Raw genomic sequence first — 24,049 nt, 5'->3', positions numbered from 1 at the left:
GCTCGAGAGATGACGACCGAACACATCACTCCCGAACAAAACAAAACAAAACAAAACAAAAAAAAGTTGTGCGCTGTTTTTGAGACCATTGCAGAAAAAATATGTTTCCTCCGAAAAAAAAAAAAAAAGAAAGATTATACATTTTTTGACTACTCTTTTTTTGCTTTCATCATCTACCAAGGGATACACATTTCGTAATAACATCGTTTGCAATGCCAACAAAATGTCGCGCTTTCATTGGTTACACGTCGTCCTGGCTGCCGGAATAATGCTCCTCCAATCGGCGGAGATATGACCTCGGTGTGCTCTCGATCTCTGATATATTTTCTTTAATGGGGAAATGGGACGCGCGTCGTTTTGATTTATGGATTTCTAGGATGCTTAGAGCCCGCAGAGCGAGTTATTGCCATATTTAGGTGAGCTCAGAAACCTCCTCAGGGCACCTTTAAATAGGTATGTTCCGTTTGAAATTAAGTCCGAACACAGCAGACGCCACGATTCAATTGAGCCAATCAAGCATTAATCAGTCAATCAAGCAGCAAGTACGTATAGTCACGTCGCTGGTCTTCATTGTGCATTTGGTATCTCCGACAAAACCTGTCACGCGGAGGAAAAAGAAAAGCGCACCATCACGGCGCAATCCCTCTAAGTGCTTTGTTTAGTCGCGAGTCGGGGCTTGAGTTATATCCGCTCCTTTCCTATGACGTATAAGCAGTGTGAACCCGGTTTAAGTGTCGCATACTATAGGGATAGAATGCCGGGGTAAGTTTTCTGGGGGAGCCCGGCATTGTATAGTGCTGAGATGAACTACTTCGTCAATAGGACAATCACAACCGAAACAGTGCCATTCCTTTCCGTGGACAAGTAGGTCCTATTGTGCAACGCGCGCAGTGTTGCGCGGAGGGATTTTCGTAACTCGTTTATTGGCTCCCCCTTGTGCTTTGCGGAAAAGCAGATGCTCCAGATTTCTCAGAGTGTGTTCTGATAAGCGTGGTTATCTCAAGTCATGCTCCGGTAGGAAAAAAAACGAATCGACCACAATACGTTGTCGTTCTCGTTGTTGTTTTCGTCTCGTTTTACTCTTCGTCGTCTTCAGTGGTGCACGCCGACTTCCTGAAAGATCCCGGCAACAAGTGTCACCTCTCCAGGAAGATGCAAGGCGTGCACAGCGCGAATCAGGGCGCCACCAACACGGGAGCGGGGCTCCAGGCGGCGTGGGAAGTGTTCCAGAGGAGTCGACCGACGGCTAAGAAGGTATATATGAGCAAAGCTCCCTATAAGAGAAGAAAGACCTGCGTATGACGTCATCGTTACTGGATCTCTGATCCGCCCCCAAGCGGCAAGCACGCCGAAACTCGACGAGAAGCGCCGCCAAGCGGTAGACACGTCCGTCTTGGCGTCGCAGCGTGCTATGCGGAGCGTAATTGGTTCGTCTGCTTCTTTTGCAGGGGTCATGGTGACGTCAGAAAGACGCCGAGCTCTGATTGGCTCGGATTGAAGGACAGTGGAGTAGAGCTCAAAGCAAGCTGTTTTTAGGTCTACCCACTATCCTTCAATCGGAGCCAATCAGAGTTCGGCGTTTTTCTGACGTCACCAGAACTTCTGCGAAAAAAGCAGACGAACTTGCGCTCCGCATAGCGGCGCGCTCGTTGTGTGATGCTGAACTACACACTGGCGTTATGCGGTGCTGCGTGAATCTATAACTGATGATGTTTTAGGGCTGAGGTACAGGTCTTGTTGTTGTTGTTGTTGTTGTTCTTGTTCTTGTTCTTGTTGTTCTTGTTCTTGTTCTTGTCGTTGTCGTTGTTGTTTTTGTTGTTGTCGTTGTCGTTTTTGTTGTTGTTGTATAGGCGTTTATATAGGTCGATATAGCGCTGTCCGAGAAAGAGATGAGATACCTCGACCTTCTTTCTTAACGCGGGTCACTTTAATGTTTTCTAACCTTATCTTTGACCTGTTGATTTTGTCTATACATCTGAATTTTTATTACACTATTTTTTCGCCAGTGTCAAGGGGCAAAGTCAGAATTAGTTCAAATTTTTTTAATGCATCTTTAAACCATAACAATAATTTTTCTTCTTTTTTACCCTTCACATGCCTAATTGTTCTTTTATGTCTTCCTCGGGGAATGCATTACACTTCCAGTTGGAGCAAGCGCTCTGTCCTGTCTCCTCTTCTTTTCCTTGGTGTTTGCGCTTTTGAGTTTTTTTAGAAAAGAAGGAATCTTTAGTACTACCCCAGTATGTGCCTACAAAACATAATTTCCCTGCAGCTGCTCATCCTGGTGACCGATGGTATGGCTACCATGGGTCCGGATCCCGTTAAGAAGGCTGAGAAACTTAAGAAAATGGGCGTCGACATATTCGTCTTTGGCATCGGGAGGATGTTAAAACAACACCTGGAGCAACTGGCATCTACTCCTGCCAACGTCTCTGAGTGCGAGAGCTTCTCGGCCTTCCAGAAAACCTTCGGCGAAGGTGAATAAACCTTTATATAAAAGCGTATACGCAGTGCGGTTCCGCGGCGCCGAAAGTGGTGCTGGGAACTGACTGTACACAACCGGCTGTAGCAGATGACGGAGGCAACCTTAAGGGTGACGGAATAAGCTCTCCCTATCTCTCTCTCTCTCTCTATCTATCCATCTCTTTCTCTTTTTGTATATATATATATATATTGTTCTTTAGTACCAAGTGATATATGGTTGGGTAGATGCTGTGGAGGCAAAGAGGAGAATAGGACGTTCCCACGATCCCTCGTGCGATTCGCGAGCGGCCTTTTTAGAGTTCTTACAAAACGTCTGTTGCAACTTTTTCAAAACCATATAAAAAAAAACTGCCCTATTACTTTAGCAATGTTTGGTGTACACCACTCGCTTCTCCGCGAGAAGTGAACTAGGTTACGCTCATCGCTCTTGCGGCGACCATGATCCAACCCCAGGAGCTGTTTCAAGTGGAGTGGATACCTTCAGGGTTCCGTCATCCCGCATCCTTCCTTACGCGCGGAGGACGGATGATCGGTGCCCGGCGAGCGCACCGCCGTGCCTCTCTCTTTGCCGGCAGCCGGATGGCCGAGTGAGAAAGCACGTGAGAAACGGAAAATGAATTCCTCGGGCACGCACACAACGGCGCGTCCCCCCGATTGCGGTCAAGGGCTTCCTTCGTTTCGGGCGGCTGGGGGTGCAGCTATGCAGCGTCCGCCCGAAACGAGAGCGCGTTCTTGACGGCCGACGGATCGTCAACGAAAACTGGGGCACCTCCGCGTGTCTGGCGAAGAGGGATGAGGCGCGATCCTTGACTTTTGCACCGCTTTTCCGGCCGCTGACGACTGTCCGGAGCATGGACGCGTTAAGACGCTGTCACGTTGCTCGTACATCACACAAAAGACACGGTATTCGCTGCAGGCATGATGACAGAATTGTCTTCTCGCACTTCGAACATGTCTGCAGACGGTTTTTGTATTCCCGGTATGACTGGATTGTCATACCAGGATCAAAGACGCTTCATACAGTGTCTTCACACTGTCTTTTGTTTGATATATTAGCAATGTGCCTGTGGCATTAAGTCACACCGCTTATACATCACACAAACGACAGTCTGCACACAGATTGGAACGCGAGTCAACGCGAGAGCCGTGCTTCGAATGCTACTTGGCAACGAGTTCGAGGAGAAAACTTGGGCACGCGGCATTCGAACCAGTGGTACTGCGGTGATTCGTGTGTGCAGTCAGTCTTTTTGTATCATGTATGAGCGGTGTGGACTCCGGCTTTAAAGGCGGTACGTGATTAACAACAGGCAGGCAGCTTCAGGAGTGAGAGAGTGCTGGCGAGCTAGTTAGGAAAAGACGGACCTTGAGACCAGGAACAGAAGGGACAAGGACAACACCGTCTCATAACCAGCACAGGAACGTTTTAATTAAGGAAACGTTTCTTCTTTGTTCTCTGAAACACATCCCCACATCATCTGCGCTTCTATTAGCGCCGAGATGTTTCGGTGGCGCCCTCTTATGGTTTCCCTCCGTGACGTCACGACATGTATTTGCCTCGCCGTGACGTCACCAGTTGTTATTCTGGCTACTTACCATCGGGTGTGACGACGAGTTCGATGGTGTGTTTAAAAAGCTCAGTAGAAGCTAGGAGCCATCGCAATCCGAAACTAACACCGTCAAAGTTGACAATCTGACAGTGCTCAAATGCCCATGGTTTGGCCAATCCTAGAAAGCTGACCACAGCGACGCTTTTGGCCGCGCACATCGCTAATACCGTGAAATGCTTAGGCAATCACCCCAGATTTAAAGGCAGCCTGCAAATTTCGGTGCACACCAACAATTATAAATGGTAAAACTACGATTCCCAAAAGCGACGTTGGGGTAGAAGTAGGGTGCCTTCATGTGCGCTTTCCTTAGGGTGGTGGCATCTCGCCATTTTGTCCCACACGTTTATATTTATTTTTTGTTCAGAAGCGCGTGAAAGAGCGTGTCCCTGCACGCGTTTGTGGCGCTGACTGTGCTATGGCGACATTTTGTTTTCGTTGATTTCTTTGTATTTTCCCCCTGAGCGCGAGCTGTCGGCATCGGGTACTACAAAGGATGGCATCACCCTAAACAGAAGGACATTGAGGCACCCTAGGTAGAAGCTTCATTACAGAATTAAGAAGGCATCACCACACTACCACACGACAGAGGGGAACTAGAAAGACCAAAGCACTGGTGTCTTGGACAGACAAAAAGAAGAGGATGGCGTCGAACATACACAAATACCACAAGACATTAAGGAACCAGACGGACAAAAATGCAGGTGTCCCGTCGCCCAAAATCAATGAGAGTAAGCATACATTTATTACTGAACGACACAAAGGAACTGGACATACCAAAAACCCCCATGTTTCATTATCCAAAGTCAGTGACGGCATACTTATACAATTTCCAGCTCAAGTAACCCTATTAGTTTCCCTCATTATCCTCATATAAGGATATTTCGGTATGTCTAGTTCCTTTGCGTCGTGTGGCAGTGAGTGTGTGTTTACTGTCCTTCATTTTAGGCGACGGGACACTTGCGTTTTTGTCCGTCTAGTTTCTTTATGTCTTGGTATTTGTGTGTGCTCGACATCATCCCCTTTTTTCTATCGGTCCAAGACACCAGCGGTTCTGCCTTTCTAGTCCCCCAGTATCCTGTGGTAGTGTGGTGTTGCCTTCCTCTTTTACAGCAGAGCTGTTAAGGGCTAGTTTCCCCAGGATCGTGTCCCCCGCAAAAAAATGAAGACACCGAACTCTGAGCACTTACCGCCATCTATGAGCGATGGCGGCAAGCCACGTATCTGGTTGCCACTGTGGCTCATAGATGGCGGCAGCCTTTCCACTCTGGCTTGCCGACTTGCGGCCGGCCGTTACTTTCCATTGTACAGTTCCGCTGGTCTTCCTTCTTCACCAGAGTGGAAAGGCTGAAAGCTATTGTAATGAAGCTTCCCACAACGTCGCTTTTGGGAGTCATGGCTTTATCATTTATAATTGTTAGTGTGCACCCAACTTCGCAGACTGCCTTTAAATCTGAGGTGATTTTTTAAGACTTTCACGATGTAGAACCGCAGAAAATGTGGGCAACTGTTTCAGAGAACAAAGAAGAAGCTTGTTCTTAATTAAATAATTTTTGTGCTGGTTATGAGACGGTGTTAACCTTGTCCCTTCTGTTCCTGGTCTCAAGGTTTCTCATTATGGATGTGCACCAGCTTGCCTGCATTTTTACTCTGATACCAGTATTTGTATATCCTGAGACGGGAAAGATTAAAAAAAAAAACAGATAAAACACAGTCCCAAACGCAGACGAAGTGATTTGGTCATGGGAACTTGCAAGGAAAAAATTGTATGAAGGAAATAGAAAAATAAATAGTACGTAAAATATACCATAGTCATGATTCATCCTAGCTCTTCACAAGTTAAGAAGACGTGTATTATACTACGTATCGTAAAGTTAAGTCAGTCTTTCTTACTTTCTTTCTTTCTTTCTTTCTTCTTTGTATTTTTTTCCGCGAATCAAAATGCCTGAGCAAAGGCCAAGAGTTTTAATTTAGAGGACGCGTTTATTCCTCCCCCACCACCGAATTCCTTCACTGCACCCCGCACGCTCTAAACTGATATTTTAGCACTTCTATTTTTAGCATATCGTTAGCATTGGAAATTCTTAAATTCATTTCTGTGGTTACAGTATCCATGCTCGGCCTGTGACTTTACCGAAGGTCATATTGCTAGTAAACATAAGGCAATAAGTTGTTAAAAAATTGAAGAATAAAACCTGCACCAAAGTTGTAATATTCCCCAACACACCCCACGCCCTGCTCCTCCACATTAGAAAAAAAAAAACGAAACAAAAGTCGAGGTGGTGGCGAGGAGAATGACAATGTGGAAAGGGAAGAGGCCCACGGAACGAGTAACAGATGCTCGATCTCTGTGGTCTCCGGTCCAAACGATGCCCTTGCTTCCGAAATTCCTCCAGCCCAGTCTCTCCTCCCCAGCAATGAACCTATCGGGTTTCTCCCCGCTGAATGCTTTGCATTCTGTGAAACGTTTATTGCCTTCGAAAGTCATGAACGTCTCAAGGGTATCCCGTTTCCCTCCGCAGACGCTCCTTTTTCAGCTTTGCTTTCGGATCTCGTCTGGGACGAGGCATGCGAACGATTCACAGCCGGACCTTTGTGTGTACGTGCCTCTGCGGCGCTGTGCAATCGTGCGTGCCCGCGTCTGCACGTGCATTTGTGCGTGTGTGCGTGCGTGGACCGAGCCTTACAGTGGAAGGAATGTACTGGGCAGGACGCGGCCCGACGCCCCCTTGGCGTTTGTTTTGTCAAGCCGTTCTGTTTAGTCCCGGGGAAGCGCGACGACGAGGTTCTTAATGACCTTTGAATGTCCACGTCCTTGGGAAGGGACGTAACCAAATGTTACGTTAATTACGTCTCGTGGACATTTATGTTGGTGTATGTATTTGGCTGTTAGATAAGAAGCTTTGCTGGAATTTGAAATTCTAGACACTCGTGTAGATGCTTCTCGCCCGAAGTACGCGCCTTGGATCGACCGAGTAGCTTTCTCCGGGCTTTAGTGGTGTTTTTAATGGTCTTTAATTGTGATTTTAACTTTCTTTACGTGTTGACTCTAACTCTTCTCGAATGGTACGCTGTCGTAGCCAACAAGCTCCAGCAATTAACTGACGCTTCACGCTTCTGATAGTTTTAATAGTTCAAGTCAAAAAGATATGATCTCTATCTTTTCATCGCTATTATTTGTTTTTCTTACTTTTTATCCCCGTATATTTTTCTCTCTCTTCTTTTTTTCATCTTGCCGTAAACTTTTACATTTTTCCTTGTGAAAATTTTCCTCTGGTTGCAGGACTTTTTTATCGCTACAATGACATAAGGTTTGTGTTGGATGTTCGGTAACTAATGTACGCGTAAGTAGATGGAGATACAAACGGATAGGAACAGCACATTCCATCAGGTAATCTGACCTGTCCTCCACAGGGAAAAAAAAAAAGGGGGGGGGGGCGATTTTCCGGTTCTTGATTCGTAATTAAGATTCACCAAATCAGCTAAAAATAAATAAATATCGCATGCATGTTTGTAGGAGGCACGGGAAATCGCTGGAACCTCGACGACAACCCACGAAACTGCGACTACCTGTGTCGCAGCCCGTACCGAGGCCAGCCGGACGATCCAGGCTGCTGCGACAAGAACGCCATCTGTGGGTGCTCCATGGCCACCGGGACCAGCAACTGCCTGTGCGGTCCCGGATTCGAGGGTACGGGGCTCGAAGGGCAGTGCAAAGGTAAGTACGTTCGCCTCATCTACGTCGGGTTCGGTTAAACTTGGTGTGGATATATAGATATTTGGTTAACTTAAGTTGGAGCGGGTCAAGAATATCTCCAATTATCAGTCATTTGTCACTGCATAAATAAATCACCCCCCCCCCCCCCCCTCGTGGAAACACAAGTCATGGAACGTCAAGGCAGATTCAAGGCCAGTTCACAGGCTTGCGCTCAAAGCGCCCACTAAGCTAACGAACGAATGCAACCGGTTGGAACGACGAATTGCCATAGGAACGAAGCGCCAAACGGTCGTTTCGTTCGTGTCCGTTCACAACGCAAGGAGTGGAGCCGGGCTGAATTTCGCTACGTTCGGGAACGAAGGGAGCGACCGCACCGACAGAACAAACGCAGGTCGAGGAGAGCTCGGGCCGCGCGTGTTGCATGCCGGTCGCGGTTCCTGCTGTCTGCTGAAAAACGTGGCGTCGGTGGTAACGGTCGACGTGGTCGGCGTGGTGGAAGCTCATCGCTCCGCGTAGGGCGCTATTCTTGTCTGAATTCTAGTCGTATGTGGCGATGATAGCCCAGCACGTTCTAGGCGGGAAGATTCATGTACTGGTGCGGGCATGTTGTGGCGGCACCCTCAAGATAGCAGAAACGCTCGTGCCCTCGTGTTTGCTTACTTCGACTACAGTGGTGCTTTTTCGCATTTGTGTTCTTGAACATCGCCTGGATTTCTTATTTTGCGCAGTCTACGCGTGTGGTCAAGTGCAAGGTATTACTGGTGCGTACCGTATTTAAAGGCGTGTACGAAGGATGCGAACTTTGACGTGTTTTCATCACCCGAGAAAAGTGATTAGTCTTAGCATTCCTGAACTCTCACAACGTCTATGTGATTACGAAATCATATTTCTACATTGCTATGTCGCTGCTAAGATTACATCGTCTTTTGAAATAGTAAAAACAAAAAAAAAGGCGTGGGGCGAGATTTGTATTATATATTGGTAAAGTCATGTGTTAAAGTCGTTACCCTCCAAGACGGTGTACTGCATTTCTTTTTTCTTTTTTTTTATCCACTCTACTTTCAAGCATATCCTCAAAAAAAAAAAAAAAAAAAAAAAAAACTTCAGGCTATAGAAAACTGTCTTTCTATTTAGTGATACGCCAGTGAATGTCAGCATGTCCCCATCATTTTAGAGGCACCGCGGAAACAGCGAACGGTGGCGGAGAAGCGGCCGCCGTGCTGACGACCCGCTGCACTTGTTGCAGTGTTTGCAGGAGTGTGTACGCGCGGCGCAGAGCAGTCAATCTGGTCGCTCCGGTCACAACGGACGCAGTCGTATCCAACGCACTCGTTGCAGATGTCTGAACCAGCCTTTAATTTCCGCTGTTTAGACATTCATAGAGCGAGTGTGACTGTCATATTTTCTTGTAACCTCTTTGATGCTCAGTTTTACATTCGCGATATTAATCAGTCTCAGAGTTGCGGCTCTTAAACTGGGTACACTCTAAAGGCCCGCTCACACTTGCGTTTGCTTACGACCGAGTGACTGCTTGTGATATCTTACGACGAGAGAGCACGCTGGCGCCACCTTTCGGGGGGACCTTGGAACTGCATTTCACTACAGCCTCGTCGTTCGCCTATACATCACTCCTAGTGACCAACGACTCACTCTATATTTTGCAGTGACCAGATCTACCAATTTATTTGCGGGAACATACGGGATTTTTAGAGTGTAGATTGCAATCGGTTTCTATTATGGAGTCTGGAGCGCATCTCCGACTGGTCTGTTTAGCGTCCTATTCAAGACCACACACCAAATGTGGTCTCGAAGTGGCAACGAATGGCGTCACACAAGCCGGACTGTCGTGCTGTCGGATGTCGCGATCCTGGCGGTTGGTCGTAGAAATACTGGCAAAAAGGCTCGAGCGCGAGTGTCCCTGTCGTCATGGCGTCCCAACTTCTGGCTGCTAGAGCTTCCGTGGACTGTCACACCAGAGAGTGACCCGCGACAGAGCAGGCGTCCGCGACATGCACCACCACTGCTGTCACACCGCCAGGGTCGCGGCCGGCGACCGCGTGACACTTTTACGACGTCATGAGTCGGAATTTGGGGGTCTTAGGACGCTTGTAGACATACCAGTCGGAGACGCGTCCCATGGCACCGCAGTGCCTACAACACCCCTGGACAACGTCTTGTTTGCAGCCTGCAATCCGGGCACGTACAAGGAAGAGCACGACGACAAGACCCGGTGTAAGAGCTGCCCTCAAAACAGCACGACAGCGCACGAAGGCAGCAGGTCTATCAAGGACTGCGTCTGCAAGAAGGCCCACGTGGGAGACCCCACCGCGGGAAAGCCCTGCGTCCGTGTGTATCGCTTTGTCCTACACCTCGGTGAAAAACGCCAACGCGAGTCTCTGCTCTCTGTTTGTTTCACTTCAAGAGCGACCTTAGCCTACGCTATACGAATCCGATGGAGCCAACAAAAAAAAAAGCGCCAAAAGTGCATCGCCACGGCGCTCGTCGTCTTTGTACGTTTGTAGCGGGCGGTAGCTTGCGCCACCTAGCCCAAGTCTAAAAAGACAAATGATCAGCGTTGGCCAGTGTTGCCAGTAGAGGTCCGCCTCAGACGTCTTATATTAACCGACAGCTCAAGGAACGCGGAGCGCGGCTTGTCCCGAGCGTCTTGTTATCGAGCCGTAGCCAATCAAAGTCGACCGATAAGAACGGCGAAGGACGAATTGCGAAGCTGGAAGCGTGAACATAGGTGAGCCGCAGTTTTCATTTCTTTAAGTTATTAAAGACACTGGCAATTTTGTTTTTAACTGTTTTGCCTTGAACTTGGTTCAGCACCTTCAATGGCGCATCTGAACTAGTCCTCCACTTAGAAGTCACAAAATACAAATCTATCTTTTTTTTTTCTTTTTGCGAAATTATTAATATTTTATATATATATATATTTGGTCAGAGAGGCTCGGAGGCTGTACCGGTAACACTGTAAGCGTGACGTTAGATGGATGTTATAATGTAGGGACAGCACAGCTTGTTCTTGAATGGCTAGAAGAAGCTTGGTGGTGTGAAATAAATGTTGTGAAACGTACCCCATCAAAACAAAACAAAAATAAGAAAAACGCTCAAAACATTTTTTTTTAGATTATTTGTTTGACATGCAATTTATACAGTACGTGACGGCGCTCCACTGGAGAACGCGGGAAATTTTAGAATGTTAAATTTGGCATAACCTTGCCATTGCCATTCTCTTTCAATAGCGATATTTAGAATGTTGAAACAATACGTAGCACGCCGGGAAGAGAAACGTTAATTCCGAAATTGGGCAGAACTTGGGTAAGAAAAAAAACAAAAACGAAAACCGCCGGATTTTTCCTTTAAACTGGGTGTGGTGGACACGTGTTTTTACTCCAGTAGACGTCATCTACCGGGACTGACTCCGCGGTAATCTTCGAAAATGACGTCTTAACCCGCTTCGAAGGCAGCTTTCTGACAGCTTGATGTGATCGAGTCTGCGTAGATCTCCAGCCGCCGCCACCGATGCCCTCTTGACGTCGAGGGTGGAGACGAAGCTTGTCTATCGCTTCGTTTCAATCTCCACTGCTTGATCTTTGGGAAAGCGGATCGCTCAGCCCGTCGGACGTTTTGCGGCCGTGTGAAAGGTAGCAAATTCGAGCGAAAGGATTTTTTTTGTTGTTTCTTTGTAGCTTATATATGTATTGGAGCTAGTAGTTTATAAAACATTACTGCGGGTGTTTTCTATTTTTTTTTTAATGGTTTTGTTGGACGTTCTAGATTAACTCTACTTTACCTCGCTGTACGGAAAATAATTTACTTTGGTGCGCAACGAATCCCAACTGGCTGAGTTATAATAAAAAGATGCAACGAGGAAATACTCCTAGCTCACATTGGAACTTGGACGCTTAGACGCGCTCTGCAAAGCGACAAGAAATTATAGTCCATTCAATGTTAGAGTCACAGGGTTTCAATGCCTGCGAATTCTGTCTCAAATGTGTGTTGCACTTCTTGCTCGTTCAAAGAGTGGGAAAGAGTGCAATGTTCAAGAGCACTACCTGGTTGTTGTGCCTATATTAGTGCAAGCACAAAACGTAAAGCTACGAAAATGAGAAAAACGGATGAGACATCTCTCTGGCTTGTCTTCGGGCTTAGCCATCCCCTCTTCAAAATAAATAGCTTACATTTCTATGGAGGTTGCTATGATTAGGTGGCCAGAGCTGGCGGCTGGTGAAACGTGTTTGCCAGCACATTGTACTACATTCAAAAGAAATCAAGCCCGTGGTGTTAGTGTCCTGAAACCTCCATGGGCTACGTTTCCCTGATTTCCCAAGCGAGGCACGGCCCTGCAACGTCATATCTCGAGTATGTCAAGCAACAACAGCTACTTGTATAGTCTAGCTGTTGCAAGTACTAGTTCTAGTTACTAGTTAATTCGAGCACGTTGTTATAATCAATACTCAAAAACGAAAGAATAAAGGCATAAAAGGGTACACGGACGACCAGAACCTTTGAAATGGCAACAAAGTTTTCGTTTTAAGAAGTCTTAAGAATAGCAGCACAAGCACTGCCCACAAAGCTCTATCTGCTTGACACGATGGGTGGTTTCCTCCTCGTAAACGTTCGCTTTGCTAAAGTGGAAAGAGCGATTACTTTGTGGGTGGAGCTTGTATCGTTATTGTACCTTCAACACGCTAAATCTAGTTTATTCTACGACAGCCATCTCTGTCACTTACTGACTGCCCTTGGCCGTTGTTCTTCGATACACGCTCTTCGCGGGACAGTTTTGCGACGTGAACGCGACGCATGAACTTATTAAATCAATTGCAATCGACACTGCACACAGCGGTGACCTGCCCGCCACTGCAACCGCCGGAACACGGATCCATCATCGACGAGTGCTCGACGGCGTACAAGAGCGAGTGCGAGTTCGACTGCGACGAAGGATTCGAGCTCATGGAGCAAGAAAGCGGGGTCAGGACCTGCCAGGAGGATGGAACCTGGTCCGGGGCTACAGTCGTCTGTGTTCGTGAGTGATCCCAGAACCGTCCCCCGCTGGCGACTTCGCATCTCGATAGTAAACTCCGAAAAAAATTTAAACTTGTCGATAGACGACTTGAATCGGAGTTGTGTTTTGTGGTTTAATGTGCATTGTGCAACTGAGTTTTCCGGTGAAAAAATCGCTCGACATTTTTGTAAAATTCCGTAAAGGTACGATAGGACTAATACGCAGTCCCTACCCTCCCACCTCGTGGAGCGGGGTAGTAGGGAGGGGGGGGGGGGGGGAGGGAGGGAGGGGGGTGTATGAGCCGTGCCTTCAAGCTATACCCCCTCCCCCTTTTCCCGGCTACGCATGGCATACGCCATTGGTCGCCCGCGCTATGACGTCAAACCTCTATCAAATTACCTTGTTGCGGCGCGCCCCACACCAACATGAGCAGACGAGATCCTCGCAGTGGTGCCATAAAATGATGTCACTTTCAAGCACTGTGCTACTGCTTTAAAAGAAACCAGAGCTTCTTCCCTCTGAGGCAGAGAAACCTCAGAGTGCGGCCAGCTAAAGTTTCGCTTAGTTTGCTTTTGCGCGACTTCTATAAGAAGCTTCGTTTGATGGTTGCCAGGAACGCCTGCTGATTTCGATGGGCAAAAGACATGGATGGATGGATGGAACCGAACCCTTTTAATAGGGCGAACAAAGGGAGTGCCATTTAGTAGCCGCTGCTCCGATGAACCTTTCGCACAAATATCGGTTCTAGAGTACATGAATGTGGTACTATCGGGGAAAAATGAAATGCGAACAGAGGAGCGCGTGGCTCTTGGTACAGGCTGCGCCGCCTGGAAGTGAGCCTAGGAGCGAGGGTGCGTGGCCTACTGCGATGTGTTCACGCCCCTCCCTCTGCGCTTCCCAAGCTTCAGCAGTGCGCCTCTTGGTGCGCTGAAAGCTATCACCGCTATCTTTGCTGGCTCAGCGCGTGCGGTGCAAAGAAGCTCGCCCCACTCGCCGAGCAGGCAAAGATAGCGGTGGCAGCTTTCAGCGCACTGAGAGGCGCATTGCCGAAGCTGGGGGAGCGCCAATCGAGGGGCGTGAACACGTCGAGGTAGGTCACGCACCCTCGCCCCTAGGCTCACTTCCAGGCGGCGCAGCCTGTACCGCGAGCCACGCGCTCCTCTGTTCGCATTTCATTTTTCCCCGATAGTACACTCTCCATCTCTTCCTTCCGGCCGAGCAGACAAGGAAGATGAATTCTTTGTACCAACTTCGGGACCGAAGACAACCCAGGATTTGGACCAAAGCGAAGTTCAGGGGAGCTATATATTTCGAGTGTCGAACATGCGCGCGCGTTGTTTTCCAGTCAGTTTCGAACCCACTAGCGTGTCCAGGTGGCAGCACATATATAGAAAATGGTGCGCCCTTGTTTGCGCAAGCTTTTATGAGCCCGTATTGGAAAGCAAGGCTGCGTCAGCGTTTCGCCAGAACCAGGATACAGTAACACCATTTGTGCCCAATAAAATGGTTACCGCCATTGCTGCTTGAAAACGCTCTAAAAAGATTTTTTTTTTTTTCGTTTTTTCTTTTAGCCAAGCAGTGTGACGAGCCTCCCATCCCCGAGAACGGGTACGCGGAAGGCTGCGACGGAGATCGTGCCGTCGGGACCACCTGCACCTACAGCTGCATCCAGGGACATCGACTCGTCGGGGAGAGTACCACCGTCTGCACACCTCACAAGACATGGACAAATACAGGCGCCGCTTGCAATCGTAAGGAACCTTCGTGGTATCCTTCTTGCCTCTCTTCGAGGACCTATCCTTTTTCAAAACTCTCAAATACCGCCATCCCTAATAAGTGTGACCGAGGTCAGTCTTGACAGCGGTGTGCCTGACGCACATTCTAAACCGCACTTAGGCTTAAGCATGATGAGCAGTTAGTATCAACTAAACCCTTGCTACAGTGACACCCTTAGCTGCAGATACATATCTGATCTCAGTCGCAGCTAACTACGGTTTAGGGCGCCCGTGTGGCTAGTGTATAAATGTAGCTCCAACACACCCTTCCTCGATTTCCATGTGGGCCCCGCCACCTTGAGCTTAGTGCAGGGCGGGCGCAGTTGGCGATCGGTGTGCGATCCGAAAATGCGGTTTCCCGAGCGCTAGATTTGGTGTCAGAAAAGCTAGGTCGATACTGCTCTTCTTTGTCGCGAACTGTTTTCACGTTTCTGAAGGACGGAAAGACCGTTTCCTGCTATTATAGATAAAGCTTCAGGTAATTGGAAGCGATGATTCCAAGTGCCAAGATGGAGGGGAGGGTACGATGGAGCGTGTGGAACGAACCCAACTCCGAAGATAGAAGAGAGAGTGGAAGCGGAAGTGGCAGAGAAGCGAACTGGCTAGATCCAGACCCCAAAGTTCGGTGATCCACCCATCACAAAGGCGAATCCCAAGGAGTCCAATCTAATCCAACGTCCGAAGTGACGTTGCACTATTTCGTGGCTCTGGTTGTACGGACATCGATATTGGATGCCGCCGACGCGTTGCCGTTTTCGGCCTAATAGCACATCCCACAAGCGAACGCGCGCGCTCCTGTACGACGATGTCTGCGAGTGCGCTTCTATTGGCCTGCCCTCGCGGCCAGAGACACGTCGCCGATCGGCCAGACCCTCACTATGATGTTTCTTTTGGGATTAAATCTGAGTGAGTGAGTGAGCCTATGTTTTATTTATCAGAAAACGAAAATGACAGGAGAAGGGGGGGAGGGGGGGGGGGGGGGGGTCCGCAACCCTTGACCTTTGTCATCGCTTACGGGAGGGGAAAGGATTGGGGAAGGGAGCTAAATGCCTTGAATATGCCCTGCCGACTTGATGAGTCGACCCCCTGGAAGGATCCAGTCCTTCAGATGGTCCGGTCTGGCTTGAGGTGGAAGCGATGCGATGGCTGTCTTGCGCTCGCCTTGGTTCCTCGGGCAGTCCCAAAAGACGTGTACAATGTTCGCGAGGACATGGCAGTCCTCGCACAGGCCGTCCTCTCCATCTTTTTCTGTCTCATTTTTTTTCTTGCTGAAGAGGCTCCTTCGGGTCGGTGTCATAGTAGTTTCGGTCCTGGGCCTTTTCCGACACACCAGCTACCATTTTTTGTAATGATCCGACGGAAACGGCTACTGGTTTTTTCGCAGCTCAGCGAGTCGTTGCTTTCTTTCCTGGAGCTCTTGGGCTGTCATTTCTGCAGGATTAAGACTTTCCTGAGTTTACCTGGTGACGACGGGGCGAGTTGAGCCTGGGCCGGGAGGGAAGACATGCGTGTAGCTGTTCCCGTGTGGCTGCGCGCGTCTCGTCGTTCCCGTGGATGCCTTGGTGTCCCGGGATCCACTTTATTTTTATGTTGTGTACACTGTTTAGTCGCTGTCTCAATTCTTCTGAGCGTGCGACTTCGGCTGTCATACGTGTTAAATTCCCAAACTGTTTTTTTTTTTTTTTGAGTATGAATTAACATACAAGTTCCGTTTGGATTTTACTGGGCCGAAGTCCTTCACGGACTTTTCGACGGCCTTCAGTTTGACCTTTGACCCTGATGTCTCTACCGACTGAGTTGGCAAATATCTTGCGGTTGTTTGCGTTGTATTACGCTATAGACGTCTGTTCGTCATCCTGGGCAGCGTCCGTATAAACAATGGCGTTGGCGCTATCCTAAAGAACTTCGAATACGTTATCAAGATGTTTGCCAGCAGAGTGCTTCTGTTTCGCTGGTCGACACTTTGGTTTTGTGGTGTCGGTAATTTATCCACCACAACTTCGCTTCCCAACGGTGAAGCAGGATCCGCCATGACAGGGTGCTCGTTTTTTCCGTACCCGAGCTCTCTGAGGATCTTGCCTTCTGACCTTGTCTTCTGCAGTCTGAGTATCTCGTTCGTTTTGTTTTCTCGCGCAGTCTCTTTAATTGTGTTGAGACCGGCAATTTGATAAAGGTTTTCCAGCCTCATGTACTTTGGGAGGCCAGTGGTGACCCTCATGGCCTCACGGTTGAGCACTTCTAGACCATTCTCCTGCGCTTTGGTTAGCTTAAGATAATTTATTTGGTAAGTTGCCTTGGGATAAGAAGTTCCCTGACCATTGTCCTTGGGGTCTCCTCCTGAACTCCCCAAGGTTTTCCGGTACTTTTTCTTAGGATGTTAAGGTTTTGCATCCGATGACTTCTTGCTTGTTTGTACCAGCTGCCTGCCTTCCTATCCTCGTTGATTTGGATTTCTAAAAGCTTGACAATGGGTTGTTGCTGAATCTTCTTCCCTTTGACGTGGAGTCTCATTTGCTGCCAGCTTTCTCGTCCCGTTCTTTCTTGTCAAAAATAAATACAATAGTTCTTTCTTTTTTTTTTTTTTTTTGAAGAGAGAGCTGCGGTCCGTTATTTGTCGAAAATTCCAAAATGGTGTAAATGCTATCTGAAGAATTCCGCTCTGCTTCGAGGCGCTGCCAGTCTTTGCCCAGGTGGTTATATCGTCGGCGTAGATTGTGTATCCTAATCTGTGGATATTCTCTCGCGAACGTTAACCTCGGCGGCCTAATACTCGAAACAGACCTTGGTCTGCTTGATAACAAGGCCTCAAGGTCCCATTTACTGTACTTTCTACCCCCCTGAAGCACGGAAAAAGAAAGAAAGCAATATCTTGAGCTTTCGCTTGGGGATCACTGATTTCTCGAACATTGTAACAAGAAGCATTTACACGGGATTGTATCGCGATATAAGGAATACTCCGAAAATGTATTCAGTTACTAAAATACAAATATTGATTAAAAAAATGTATCGCGATACAGAAATATAAATACTAAACGTATTTCCAAAATATTATGGCGATACATTTGTATCGCGATAATGCTCAGCCTCTGTGCTGCGCCATATTTGCTAGTTGGGTTCCTGAAATCCCTGGCCAGGTCAGTGGCGTCTGTGACCTTGTCATGTGTGATGGTCTTCTTTGGGAACTGGCCATGTTTGCTCATGATGGACCTGTTGACATTGCTCCCGGGGAGCCTAAAGAGTTCGCTGGAGACGAGCTCCATGTCGCGCCATTCTGCTTGTCCTCTGCGCGCCTTGTTCTTTTGCTCCTTCTTTCGTGGGTATATATCTTCCTTCTCGGGCATTCGTTGCTGGTTACCATGTGATTGCCCTCGCAGTTGGTGCATGTTTGGCGTCGAGGTGCACTTTTCCATGGTGTCGTGCTCTTGTCTGCATGTGCCGCAGCGTCGCATGTTTCCTAGGCACACGTCGGCCTTGTGGCCGATTTGGTGAGACCCGAAACTTACTAGTGGCCTGTGTATGTATTCGGGAACGCGGTACACTTCGAATACGTAGCGTACGTGTCTCTGTAATGTCTTTTCTGCAAAAATAATCAGGATGGCCTTCTTCCTTTCCCGCCGAGGGCTCTGGCCGCCATAACCTGGTGAATATTACACCTGAACTCTTTGACGAACGTCTCTGGGTTGTCGTGTGGCAAGTGTAGATGTGTGACCTCTTGATCTTGTTAGGTCCCATCGCCATGTATGGCTGCACTTCTATTGGTCCCTTTTCGGCTGTCGGATCTTCCGGATCTGCAGAAATCGCTCCGCAAGTTCTATGATCTTTGTGCTTATGGCTATTGTATTCGCCTTCTCGTTCCGACTAACCGTGTATCCTTCGGTGCTTTTAACACGAGTCTTTTCGATACCGACACAGATTTTTTCAGTCCAGAGTTCATATACGATTTTCTTGCAAACCGGGCGCAGGACAATGGTTTGCGTTGGTGGCGGTTTCTCTTTCCTCCGTTCCAGTGATTCTTCGTCAGTTGATATCGTGTGGCATTTGCGTTTTTTGGGGGTGCGCGTCTCGCCAGCTCACCTCGCTTCTTTACAAAATGGCAGGGTGATGTTGTTCATTATGCCTTGTGTTCCTTTCGCAGGTTTTTATGTTCATGCTCTCAATTAAGGGCCCCTGAAAAGAAAAGAAATAAGCTTTTTTTTTAAAACAATCTGGTTGGGACACGGAAATCGAAAAATTAATTGTGCGCGCAAAAAAAAAAATTTTTGTGAGCAATATTGACGGCGCGAGGCGCGATTTAGTCGGTGGTCATCTCCTTTTCACTTGTCTTCTCTCTCTGCATTTCGGGCGCGTGGAAAAGGGGTGAATCGGCCTGGCCATCTCGTTGAGGTGGAAAAAGCGTATGACCCTTCCGTGACGTCATGAACTTTTCGCGCAAAATTTAAAATAAGTCTCGCGCCGTCAATATACCTCTAAAAATTGTTTTTAGCGTAAAATTAATTTCTCGATAGGTGTGTCCCTACCAGACTGTTTAAACTAAATTTCTTTTCGGGTGCCCTTTAAGCGTCGGGAAGTCAGTGTCTTGCACTGCTGCTTCCTCTGCGACCAACGTGGTCGCGGGTCTACTTTCCACTGTCGCGAGAAAACGTTCAATTCTCTCAAGTTGCGCCGTGCATAGGCGGACGTAATTAAGTTCGGGTTCGGCGAGGAGGATCTGCAGTGGATATTATCTCGTTGAACCATTCAACGGTTCTGGAAGTCGGAATGGGGAAGAAAGTGTCTGACCTGTACTCGATTGAAAGCACAGGCTTGAAAGTGCTCCGCGTTCGTGCTGGTCGGGGTGGCCATGTTGCTCGCTGTTGTGCTGATGACGTGTTCCATTTTCTTGTCGCCGTGGCGCTTGGCGTTCTCCCTTCACATCTTGGTGACCCGCTCAGTGGGGGATCCCAGGGGTCTCGGCCTTGATGCATGTCTCTTCTCAAGGTCGAGGAGAAACCAACATGTACAGGGACTAAAGCCGTGACGTGGCCAAAACCGCAAGAGGCGAAGATACGAATTCAGTGGAAGCTTCGCAACCAGTTCGCGCTTTTTCGAATACTGTCGTAATCCTTGGGATAAATTCTGAGTGAGTGAGTGAGTGAGGGAAAACGTATTTATTAAAGGGATATATCGCGATCTCTTGATAAAGTCAGCTAGTCGTAAAGGGGGAGGGGGATTATAAGAAGGGGGAGAGGGGGGGGTGATGAGGCCAAATGTAAAAGGCGATCCCTGATGAGCGGACGAAACTATAATCAGGGAATCGGGAATTTCTTTGCGATGCGAGTTCTCGAGCATGGAGCGGGTCCGGTACTCGTGCTTGGGTGGCCTTGCCCCCTCAGGGAGTGAGTTTACGGCGTTGTTACAATGCTCTCTGACCCCCTCGCACATCCAGATGAGATGGATGCATGTGGCGGGAATCCCACAGTGCGTGCAGAGCAGATCAGGGCCGGGGTCTTCGGGTGTGGACGGGCGGTGAAACCTCGCCAGCCAGACGGGGGTAATTGCTGTCTTTCTTTGAAGCCTGCGTATGCAGGCCTGTTCCTACCAGCGGCCGACGAGGAATCTGGCCCTGTACGAAAACAACTTGAAGGACTCACAGGCATAGCGTACGTGTCTTGAAACACGGTTTTTCAAGTTTGGCCCATAATCGTGGCTGCCGAAGTTTGGTGGGTTCTGCACTTCAGCTCCTTCATCGTTGACTCCGGAGTTTTGTCGTTATCGTGTCCCCTGAGGTAGATGACCCCCTTCGTTTGGGCACTCGACGTGGCGCCGTAGGAATTCATTTACAGGGTCTTGCTTTTCGGCTCAATAGTTCCAATCGTGAGGAGATTATCGACCGCCTACTGATTCCTAACGATGACTGCAATCGTATTCGATTTCTCGTTGACACGGAGGAAACATTCCTTGTCGTCGACGCATGTTCGAGTGATGGCGTCTCTGATGTTTTTGGTGGCGATGTTGAAGGCGTCTTCCCAGATGGGTTTCAAGACGACCACGTGCTCTAATGTTGACGAAGGGTCGCTTATCTCGTAGCATCGTTGACATCCGCAGTGTCTGCACATTTGATACCAGAGTATAGCCGCACGTTTCTTGTTCCCTCTCCTCGTTTTTGGATGCCATCTGCTGCTGACTCGATTCGGCGCAAGAGCTGTCTGGGAGAGCTTCGCTACCACTATCCGACGTGTTTCTCGTCTAGTTTTGGCCCTTGTATCCTTGGAAAGCGCTCCTGTTCTTCATGTACTCAGTAATTGTCGCCCTAATACTCATACTCGGCAGTAACGGCCCGGTTCTGCACATACTCGACAATGGCGGTTATGTTCTGTTGAAATGCATGAATGGTTGCCTTGTTCTTTACGTATTCCGTAAGGTTCGGGAGTTCTCGCTTATATGCGGAGTAAGCTTGCAGTTGTTCGTCCGGTAAAGTGTAAACGAGTCCTATTTTCTTAGCACGTGTCTACTCGTGGTTGCTTTCGAGCACGTAAGGGTGCGCTCAATTCGCCATGCTCTTCCGTCTTGGGGGTTCCGGATCTTGCCAGGACGGGCGGCTTGCGAAAGTCCGTGGTTGTCCACTGTCTTTCTAGAAGCGGGAATGTCCCGCTCTCAGGCCGGGGAAGATGGCGGTAATCATTGAGCCAGCGAGCCCCGAACACGGGGGTAGAGGCAGAGAAATTCTTAGAAAACGTGTGAGGCTTTCTAGGCAACGAGCCTTAGCAGAGACGGAACGGCCAGGGTGCCAAATCGTGCGCTGCTCAGCTCGCTAGCACGTTCGGATTCTTTCGGCTTTCATCGACGGAGATAAGAGCAATGTCAGACTGTCGACTTTGTCGGTGTTAGGTTAAGAACGCAATGACTCCTATCTTCGACCGTGCTTTTTGTACGCGCCCTCGAACTTGTCGCGCGGGCAAGTGCGTGCAGATGTACGTACTTGCCCACACGAGCAGGGACATGGCGGCGGCCAGATGTCCCGCTTGCAATCGTCTACGGTGTATAGACCAACGCGCTGTGTACAAACATGCCCTCGCGAGGTGTGGGGAAACGCGGAGTTCCCACGCGAGGGTGTGGGCTCTGCGCGGGCGCAGGAACCAGATTCGCATGAAGTGAAGCTTCTTCGCATGAACCCTGGCAATAGCAGCGCCACCGTAGCAACGTGACGTCGGAGTCGGGTGTTGGTGTATGGGAAGTATATTCACTGGCGGCCATAGCTGTGAGCGCGAATGCTGTGCGCGCGCTGATGGTGAGCTTCCAGAGTTCTTTTGCAACGTGCATTCTGCACCATCAAGATTTCCGCGGTCTTAGCAGCCTATTGATGTGAGCTCGTTCTGAGCATGCGCTCTAAACAGCGCCCTCAAACATGGCCTCTAGTGCATACCCCTTCTGCTCCTCAGCAGTCCAAATAACAACATAAACAAGATCTCCGTTTCTTACACTTATGTTGCCGTTTTTTTTTTTTTCTTTTGCTTCAAAGCTGTGGAGTGTCCGCCCCCGCCATCCCCAGCTTACGCTGCCAGACTCGGTGATTTTCGACGAAGCCGTCCTTACCTCTACAAGGACTGGATCATGCCGCAGTGCCTAAGCGGCTTCGAACTACAAGGCCCTGTCATCATAATGTGTGAGGCGAACGGACAGTGGGTGGGTCCTGATAATCAATCGGCCCTCTTCAGCTGCGTGGGTGAGTGCAAAGATTGTATCCCCCATCGTCTCGAGCCTTTGACGCCAAGCTCAAAAAAAAGTCAAATTTGGGGGTTTTACGTGCCAAACCTACGACGGGCATCTGGCACGCCCCAGCGGAGGACAGAGGATTAATTTCGACCACCTGGGGATCTTTTGACGTGCAACCGAAAGCTCGGTTACACGGCGCCTTCTCCGCAATAGGCCTCCGTCATATTGCAGGCACCTCGGTCGGGATACGCCAAGCTCATAGAATGTACACTAACGAATGTCGGAAATAAGGGATGCTTCACCGAAGACACTGTGTTATATACAGGCTGTACCAGTCCAGTCCTGTTATGACTTGCCGCGAAGAGCCGGAGTATCGTTGAATAAATAGGAAAAAGGACACAAGCTTGAGCATGCTGACGAAGGAGGCTGACAAAGATGTGTCATGAATGAAGTGTACACACGATATGTGTCTGTGACGTCACGTGACGTCATGAGTCTACAAAAATGTGACGTTACACGAAGTCACAATGTCATATACGATGACGCGGCATGCGACGTCGCATAACCTTATGGCTTCACGCAACGCCATGTTATCACGTGACGTCGCAGTATCATGTTTTGTGACGCCGTCACATGACATCATGGTGGCACTTGACGTCACGTGACAGTGTTGTGCACGTTACACCCTGATGTCACGTAACGCCGTTACGTCACATGACATTATGACGTAACTGTACTTTGACTTCACGCTTGACCGGGTGTCACGTGGCGTCACGGCGTCACAAGACGTCAGGATTTCCGCTAACGTCATTATGTTACGTGATGTCACAATTCTTCGTGACGGTTCTTCATGACGGTTCTTTATGACGATTTCCTCACGGAATTCGGCTGATAAAATATATTATGTGCTAACAAAAACATATTTCTTTTTTTAGAAAATTATATTTCAAATAACGAGGTGATTACCTCGAGATAACGTTTTCGACCGCGGAGAACGTCAGGCTACGATTGTGAAAGGATAATTACCGAAATAATTACCTTGACTTCACTAAGCAACTTTTGAAATATTTGCTGTAGCTGGCGTACTTTAATTTGGAATTCGTCAAAATATGCCATAGCTAGAAAAAGGCAGACAAACTAATCGTGATCCGCGTTATTTTTTAGGAATTTTTTAGTTGAGCGGCGACAGACACCGAAGCTACGATTCAAAGCATCCCCCACCGGAAGCGACGTCAGTCTCTGCAGCGGGCGCGGGTATCGAGAAACGTTACAAGATTAGCTCAGTTGCGAAACCGCCCATAGACGCTGCTTGGACGATCAGTAACCCCCCCCCCCCCCCCCTCTCCCCTCACGGCTCGCCTCCCATCGTTCGACGCACCACTGGTTCCAGGATGGCTGCCTCGATAACTACAGTGCGTTTTATGGAACGCATTTGTTTTGATGCAAAGCATCTAGATTGCGCTTCACTTTACTCTATGAAACGCATAGTTTTGCACCGACAATCTAGATGGCGCTTCAAACGACGGGAGGCCAGAGCCGTTTATCGAGAGAGTTTGGCCATACATTGGTTTGAATAGGCGAGCATCTCGGGGCCAATCACAGGCCGCGAAACAGACCCTAGCGGTGGTCGTTAACTCTAAATTTGTGACACGACTAATTCAAGCCGTTTTAGCGTCGCTAGAGTTAAAAGGTGTGACCCTCAGTGACTGAAAACTTTGTGCGTGCGAGGTTTTCGTCACGCCAATATTCAAGTGTAGAATAAACG

General features: G+C 48.6%; 1 protein-coding gene across 1 annotated transcript in view; it reads left to right on the top strand.

Annotated features, from left to right (window-relative positions):
* LOC8035584 (sushi, von Willebrand factor type A, EGF and pentraxin domain-containing protein 1) overlaps nucleotides 1-24,049 on the top strand; it is a 50,180-nt gene that overhangs the window by 8,839 nt on the left and 17,292 nt on the right. The window contains exons 3-9 of the mRNA XM_029967564.3: nucleotides 1,097-1,254; nucleotides 2,273-2,477; nucleotides 7,606-7,806; nucleotides 9,991-10,152; nucleotides 12,656-12,838; nucleotides 14,389-14,568; nucleotides 22,091-22,294. Of these exons, the coding sequence (XP_029823424.2) occupies nucleotides 1,097-1,254; nucleotides 2,273-2,477; nucleotides 7,606-7,806; nucleotides 9,991-10,152; nucleotides 12,656-12,838; nucleotides 14,389-14,568; nucleotides 22,091-22,294 (1,293 nt within the window). The remainder of the gene's footprint in view (nucleotides 1-1,096; nucleotides 1,255-2,272; nucleotides 2,478-7,605; nucleotides 7,807-9,990; nucleotides 10,153-12,655; nucleotides 12,839-14,388; nucleotides 14,569-22,090; nucleotides 22,295-24,049) is intronic.

This window comes from Ixodes scapularis, unplaced genomic scaffold (genome assembly GCF_016920785.2).
Source record: "Ixodes scapularis isolate PalLabHiFi unplaced genomic scaffold, ASM1692078v2 PGA_scaffold13__105_contigs__length_92229423, whole genome shotgun sequence".
NCBI lineage: Eukaryota > Metazoa > Arthropoda > Arachnida > Ixodida > Ixodidae > Ixodes > Ixodes scapularis.
The sequence above is the reverse complement of the archived record's forward strand: the minus strand, read 5'-3'. Positions and strand labels throughout refer to the sequence as shown.